This window comes from Wyeomyia smithii, chromosome 3 (genome assembly GCF_029784165.1).
Source record: "Wyeomyia smithii strain HCP4-BCI-WySm-NY-G18 chromosome 3, ASM2978416v1, whole genome shotgun sequence".
In the NCBI taxonomy this organism is placed as follows: domain Eukaryota; kingdom Metazoa; phylum Arthropoda; class Insecta; order Diptera; family Culicidae; genus Wyeomyia; species Wyeomyia smithii.
The window spans coordinates 180,352,467-180,359,944 of NC_073696.1; the positions used below are offsets into that span (position 1 = coordinate 180,352,467).

At 37.4% G+C, this 7,478-nt stretch overlaps 1 protein-coding gene across 2 annotated transcripts; it reads left to right on the plus strand.

Moving 5' to 3' along the window:
- The first annotated feature begins 215 nt into the window (after window positions 1-215).
- LOC129733062 (uncharacterized) lies at window positions 216-5,951 on the plus strand. 2 transcript variants are annotated; one of them, XR_008729413.1, is made up of 3 exons: window positions 216-442; window positions 1,047-1,285; window positions 5,374-5,951. XR_008729413.1 is itself a non-coding variant. In XM_055694618.1 (2 exons), the coding sequence occupies exons 1-2, from the start codon at window positions 1,952-1,954 to the stop codon at window positions 5,427-5,429; spliced, it is 528 nt and encodes a 175-aa protein (XP_055550593.1). In that variant the 5' UTR covers window positions 1,395-1,951; the 3' UTR covers window positions 5,430-5,951. The 2 variants fall into 2 exon arrangements, 1 of the variants encoding a protein (XP_055550593.1); XM_055694618.1 differs by lacking the exons at window positions 216-442; window positions 1,047-1,285 and adding an exon at window positions 1,395-2,423.
- Window positions 5,952-7,478: the final 1,527 nt, after the last annotated feature.

Consider the following 7,478-nt stretch of genomic DNA (forward strand, 5'->3'; position numbering starts at 1 on the left):
AATAAACTTCAAGATTCGGGGTCATATATGTTCATCGCCAACTAAATAGTTGGCTTCATCTCTGTTGACAGTGCTATGTCTGTCGACAAAGCCTGCTACTGACTCTCATCGACATACGTCTCCAGTCTCCAGCAAATCTACATTCATTTTCCCAAAATAGTTATTAGTATGGCACACGCCCTTTTCGAAAGCTTCCATGGTAACGTTTGTACGTCGGAAGTTTATAGCACCGTCTAAACGTAACTTCGGTTACGTTAGACGTGAACGATATAAAGAATAAACTGTCAGCTAGTCTGACATTCGAACGTTGATTCTTGAACTGTGAAGACTGTTTCTTTTTGATAGTGCTAAAGTGATCCGAACGATACCTTCTAATTTGCTACTGGACTTGGGACGCTTTCTTCACTTAGGAGTTTCCTGGCATTTTACTGGCGATAGTTAGGTGAGTCCGCTTAGCGCCTGGGGTTTAGAAAAACCCCTATTTACACAGGCCAATTGGTCAGTCTGACGGACAGTTAGTTCGTCAAATCTCTCTTAATTATTGAGAGATTAGTTATAAAAACTGGCGACGATGTTAAAACTTTCGAAGGTAAAGTTGTTTGCTGACTTTCAGCAGAAATTTATTTCAATTTGCGTGCTAGGCTAAGTGTTTAAACAGAAGAAAAACTAAAATCAAATTAAGTGCAGTGAAAAATCTGACGGCCTTAATTGCCGTAGTGAGTGATTTTTTTATCTTCGTTAACGGCCTTAATTGCCGTTGGTAAAGCATTTCGTTCGTAGATAATCGCTATTGATAGCCATTGTAAAAATTTAACACGCGGTTAAATTTGCTGGGGCCATTTTGTTTTCTCTTTGTTCGTTTTTCGCTGTAAAACATCGAATAGGGTAAAAGCGGCATTTGTGTGCCACCTATTCAAGTTTCGTAACAAATGGAAATTTTTGTTTCGCATTAAATAAAAGAAATACTTTCATATTTAAATTGAGTTTCAGCGAAATGATTTTCTTTTGATTTTTTGCTAATTTTTTTTTAACCTTTGGTGATATAGGAGCATCCATTGTTGAGACCGGACAAAAGGGAACAAATTTCGGAACAAAAGGACAGTGGATAAAGGATTTAAAGGACACCGGAGATAACCACAAAGAATTCAAAGGATTTATTTTGCCATTACTGTGGCAATAGGAGGGCTAACAAAGGACAAAGTATTGAAAGGACTTATAGAGTCTAGGCGACAAAGGTCGACCTATAAAAGGAAATAAATTTCAATTAAAGCCCAGGACCGATTCGGTATGTCGATCTGTTTTCCAAATTTAAATTATATTTGTGATATATATTATATATATATATTTTTGTATATACATACTTATATTTAAAATATATTTCTTGGGGAACATCCTGGGACTAATTTCGGTTTTTCTCTCCTTTTCGTTTAATTTAAATAAAATATAGAACGGCATGGCTCAAATGAGCATGGCCTCTTTAATAGAACCCTACAGGAAGGGAACATCATTCTCTGACTGGGTTGATCGTCTGGAATATTGTTTTCTAGCTAACGATATAAACGAAGAGAGTAGAAAAGCTCATTTTATAACACTTAGTGGTCCTTTTGTGTACGCCGAATTAAAATTGTTGTTTCCACTTGGTAATTTAAATACCATTCTCTATGGGGATATGATTAAAAAGCTTAAATCGAGATTTGATAAAACGCCTTCCGGGTTGGTGCAACGTGTGAGATTTTCCCAAAGGGTACAGCACCCAGATGAAACTTTGGAAGATTATGTATTGGCTATTAAACTCCAAGCAGAGTTCTGTTCCTTTGGAACTTTCAAAGACCAGGCTATTAGGGACAGGATTATTTCCGGTATTGGCGACATTCATTTACAACAAAAATTATTAAACGAGGACGTATAATTAAGCGCGGAGGCAACTGAAAAGATTATTATCACTTGGGAGATGGCGAATTCTAATGCCAAATCGTTGGGTATCGGTAAAGATACCAGAATATCTTCGTTTGCTGATACTAACTTGAACAGTCCTACAGTGCAAAAGATTTTCAAAACTTATGAGGCAGCAAATGGGTCCAATCAATCCCCTAGTTACCCTAGAGGGCCAGTGAGGTCAAGGTTAGGTTACAAGCCATATTTTAGGGATGAGCAAAATAAAGACAGAAAATATAACAACATTAAACCAGCCGAATGGCGTAAGGGGCAGTTGGCTCAAAAACATAAGATGCAAAATATAATTTGTGACTTTTGCGGCGTTACGGATCACATCAAAAAGAAGTGTTTTAAGCTGAAAAATATTATGCGAGGCTCAGTAAAGTTCGTGGACGATTGGGAAAAGCCAGGCCCGAGTCAGAGTAAAAATATTGAGGAGATCTTCAGCCAGCTAAGGACAAATGATTCGGACAGCGATGACGACAAAGGTGATCTAACATGCATGCTAGTTTGTAATATTAATAAAGTTAACAGCCCCTGTTTAGTAAAAGTCTTTATAGAGGGAAAACCCATTCAAATGGAAATCGATTGTGGGTCATCGGTGACTGTCATGAGTAAAGACTCATACAGTTCATATTTTAAAATGCCTCTGAGGATTTCAGAAAAGAAATTAGCGGTCGTCAATGGGGGCAAATTGAAAATCGTGGGAGAGACAAATGTTTTAATTACATATGGTAATAAACAAGCTACTATAACCTTAGTTGTATTAGATAGTAAACACAATTTTATTACACTTCTGGGGCGTGATGGTTTGGATTTGTTTTTCAGTAATTAGAGAAATTTTTTCACAGGTTCGTTACAAATAAACAATATAAACGAGAGACAAAGTACTGAAGTGGTACAAGAAATTAAGCATAAATTTGCTACTGTTTTTATTAAAGATTTCTCTTCACCAATAAAAAATTTTGAAGCAGATTTGGTATTGAAAAATGACACACCTATATTTAAAAAGGCATACAATGTACCTTATCGGTTGAGGGAAAAAGTCTTAACTTATTTAGATAAACTGGAAGCAGAAAAGGTTATAAGTCCAATCAAAACCAGTGAGTGGGCGTCTCCTATCGTAATCGTTATGAAGAAAAATAACGATATTAGATTGGTAATAGACTGCAAAGTCTCTATTAATAAGAGTCTTATTCCAAACACTTATCCTTTACCTGTTGCTCAGGATTTATTTGCCGGATTGGCAGGATGCAGTGTTTTTTGTGCACTGGATCTTGAGGGAGCTTATACACAATTGTCTTTGTCTGAAAAATCTAGGAAATTTGTGGTAATAAATACAATCAAAGGATTGTATACATATAATAGATTACCACAGGGAGCTTCTTCAAGTGCATCCATTTTCCAACAGGTAATGGATCAAGTTTACATGGGATTGAAAATGTTTCCTGTTATTTAGACGATGTCCTTGTAGCAGGAAAAAATTTGCAGGATTGTTCAGAAAATTTGGAGATTGTTTTATCAAGACTATTAGAAGCAACTATAAAAGTAAACTGGGAGAAATGCAAATTTTTCGTTTCTGAGCTACCTTACTTGGGGCACATTTTAAGCAAAGACGGGTTACTACCTTGTCCTAATAAAATAAAGACAGTAAGAGAAGCGAAGGCGCCTACAAATGTAACAGAACTGAAATCATTTCTGGGACTTATAAATTATTACCACAAGTTTATACCTCATTTATCCTCAAAGCTATGTCATTTATATAATCTTCTTAGAAACGATACAGAATATTTTTGGAATACAAACTGTGAAAAAGCCTTTAAGGAAAGCAAAGCCTCCTTGCTAAATAGTCAAATATTAGAATTTTATGATCCAAAAAAGCAGATAGTAATTGTATCCGATGCGTCAGGCTATGGCCTTGGAGGGGTAATGGCGCATATTATAGATGGAGTAGAAAAACCCGTATGCTTCACATCTTTCTCTTTGAACACAGCACAGAAAAATTACCCTATCCTTCATTTAGAAGCATTGGCTCTAGTTTCTACAATTAAAAAGTTTCATAAATATCTTTATGGTCAAAAATTCCAAGTATACACAGATCATAAACCATTAGTGGGAATTTTTGGTAGTGAGGGAAAGAATGCAATTTTTGTTACCAGACTGCAGCGATACTTGTTGGAAATGTCCATTTATGATTTTGACATCAAGTACAGACCATCTTCCCAAATGGGAAACGCTGACTTTTGTTCACGTTTTCCCTTAGCGGAAGCGGTGCCTAAAAATTTAGATGAAGAATTGATCAGGAGTATAAATTTCAGTAGGGAGCTTCCTATTGACTCAGTGCAAATAGCCAAAATGACTAGAGACGATGAATTCCTAATGGAAATTATTAAATATATTAAAGATGGTTGGCCAAGGAAAATAGACAAACGCTTCGTCAACGTTTTTTCTAATCAGCAAGATTTAGAATTAATTGACGAGTGCTTATTGTATAAAAATAGGGTTGTTATACCACAACTCATGCAAAGTGGAATACTCAATTTATTACATGCCAACCATATTGGGATGGTAAAGATGAAACAGCTGGCTAGGCGCACTGTATTTTGGTATGGAATCAATTCAGATATAGAGAGACACGTTACAAACTGTGATATTTGCAGTAGTATGGCAATGAAGCCAAATCCAAACATAGAATCCAAATGGACCCCTACTATAAAACCTTTTAGTAGGATACATATTGATTTTTTTTATTTTGAGCAACGTACATATCTACTGATAGTAGATAGCTTTTCCAAATGGATTGAGGTTGAAGATATGAATAATGGTACAGAATCAAAAACAGTTTTAAGAAAATTAGTTGCTTTTTTCGCTAGATTTGGTTTACCAGATGTTCTGGTATCTGACGGAGGACCCCCTTTTAACTCTTATAATTTTGTTAATTTTTTGGAAAGGCAAGGGATCAAAGTGCTCAAAAGCCCGCCATACAACCCGTCAAGTAACGGGCAGGCGGAGAGGTTGGTAAGAACGGTGAAGGAAGTTTTGAAAAAGTTCTTAATGGAGCCTTCAACGGAAGAGTTAAATTGGGAGAACCAAATAAATTTATTTCTATTTACTTATAGAAACACTTGTTTGACAAACGACGGTGGCTTTCCGTCTGAAAAAATTTTCAATTACTCTCCAAAAACCTTGCTTGATTTAATTAATCCCAAAAAACATTATAAACGACAGTTGTCGTCACCTTCCCCTCCACAAGATGAGAAATTATCAAGCCCTACTAATGTAGGAAACAAACCAACTAATGTAGGTCTAAAACGTACTAACGAAATTGATGAACTGATGGAGGGTGATGTGGTGTGGTATAAAAACCACAACCCTCGTAATCATATGCGTTGGCTTAAAGCTAATTTCTTGAAACGATTTTCTAAAAATACCTTTCAGATATTGATTGGAAACGTGCCGGTTATGGCCCATCGAGGACAAATAAGAGTGGTTGACAGGAAACCAGAGGGACCGAAATTGATTCCGCTCTGGAATCCGTTCGAAGGGACGAAAAGCTCGAGACGACAAGATAGCATGGAAGGAGAAGAGGACTGTAGAGGTTTTCCGGAGAACAATTTGCCTAATCGAGGCAGAAAGAGAAAGCTTCCGATGGAATCATCGGAGATCGTACTTAGGCGTTCGAATAGAGTGAAAAGAGTAAAAAGAGATGAAAAATATGTTTATACTTAGTTTTAAACTTTTCGAATTTGGACTTCAAGCAAGTCAATAATAAACCTTGTAAATATCGAGTAATTATATTGTATAAACCATTTTGTTAATTAGGTTTTAAGAAAACAACTATTTAAAAGGGAAGTGCTATGGCATACGCCCTTTTCGAAAGCTTCCATGGTAACGTTTGTTACGTCGGAAGTTTATAGCACCGTCTAAACGTAACTTCGGTTACGTTAGACGTGAACGATATAAAGAATAAACTGTCAGCTAGTCTGACATTCGAACGTTGATTCTTGAACTGTGAAGACTGTTTCTTTTTGATAGTGCTAAAGTGATCCGAACGATACCTTCTAATTTGCTACTGGACTTGGGACGCTTTCTTCACTTAGGAGTTTCCTGGCATTTTACTGGCGATAGTTAGGTGAGTCCGCTCAGCGCCTGGGGTTTAGAAAAACCCCTATTTACACAGGCCAATTGGTCAGTCTGACGAACAGTTAGTTCGTCAAATCTCTCAAAATTATTGAGAGATTAGTTATAAAAATTAGTACCTAATGTCTATTCTCTCATCATTAATACCAAAGTAAACCAAAAAAACAAACCAAAGAAATCTGTGAATTCGATAAAGTTGCTAACTGAAAAACCGCGTTGCGTTTCCATTCATTCATCCCGCTCATTCAATCCTCATTCAAGCTTCTTTACAAAACCGCCGCTTCAACTTGAAGACGTCGACAATCTTCAAGCAAGCGCCTAAATTAACCTGGGATTTGTCTTCTACACCAGGGCGAACCGATAGCGAAGACAACATTCACGAAAATCGTTCATCTACATGAACCGTAAACCAGTGAGTCGGGTTGCTGCTCCTATTCTCGCTCGGAGCGAGGCCGCAGGAAAGAACCCTCTCTCACGAAAAACTACTGTTTCTAGTCAATGCTCACTGCCACAAAAGTATTGCGATTTATGTTTACAGCAACCCGGTGGCATCGGCCTAGTTTCCTGAAGCTGCCGTGAAAGACAGTGACGCTAGTCTCATCTATGTTTTTGAAGGTTTGTTCACACAGCAGTGTAAGCATGACGAACGAAGCATAATATATGTTGTACAGAGTTATGCGCTCGAATCAATTCAATCATTTAAAAAAAAGGTCAGCTTAGCTTTGTAAATGTGCAAAAGTAGCGTTGATGTTTTATCTCATTTACACATACGTTGAGATGTTACTCATCAAATCATCGTGCGATGTCAGCTGCCTGCAAGAAACACCGCCGTTCGAAATCGGCAAGAATAAACGTTGTGTACATTCTATAATAATGCAACGCGTTCATTTTTTGTTTCATCAAGCAAAGCACTCGACGTTATGTGCAATAAATACATCACCCGAAAACAACACATAAACACACTGCCGCTGAACACCGATACTGTATGCACGTATGAACACTGCTTTTTTTCGTGTTTCGATGAATCAGCTGTCAAATTGCATGTAAAATTGATCCAGTGATCCAGCTAATGCTGGCTTCACCTCTGTTGTACGTAAACGTCAGTGCTGCCACCGGGTTGGTTTACAGTGACCTAGAAACGAAAATGTCTCTTGAAGGAATTTTAAAACCTCGGGATCTAACCGAAACAAAATTCCTAAAGAAAATACTGCTGCAAAATTTAGAACCTTTCACGCATCTCTCGTACATGCTGACGCATCAGAATCCATCTACGGATGAACTTAATTGCGTTCGCCTCTCAATCACACATTTTCGCTCTTCAGTTTCGCCACATGAAATGTCAAAACAACGTAGATACTGTGCAGTTAGTGAAATTAGCTCGACACGCGCGACGGAGCGGAAAT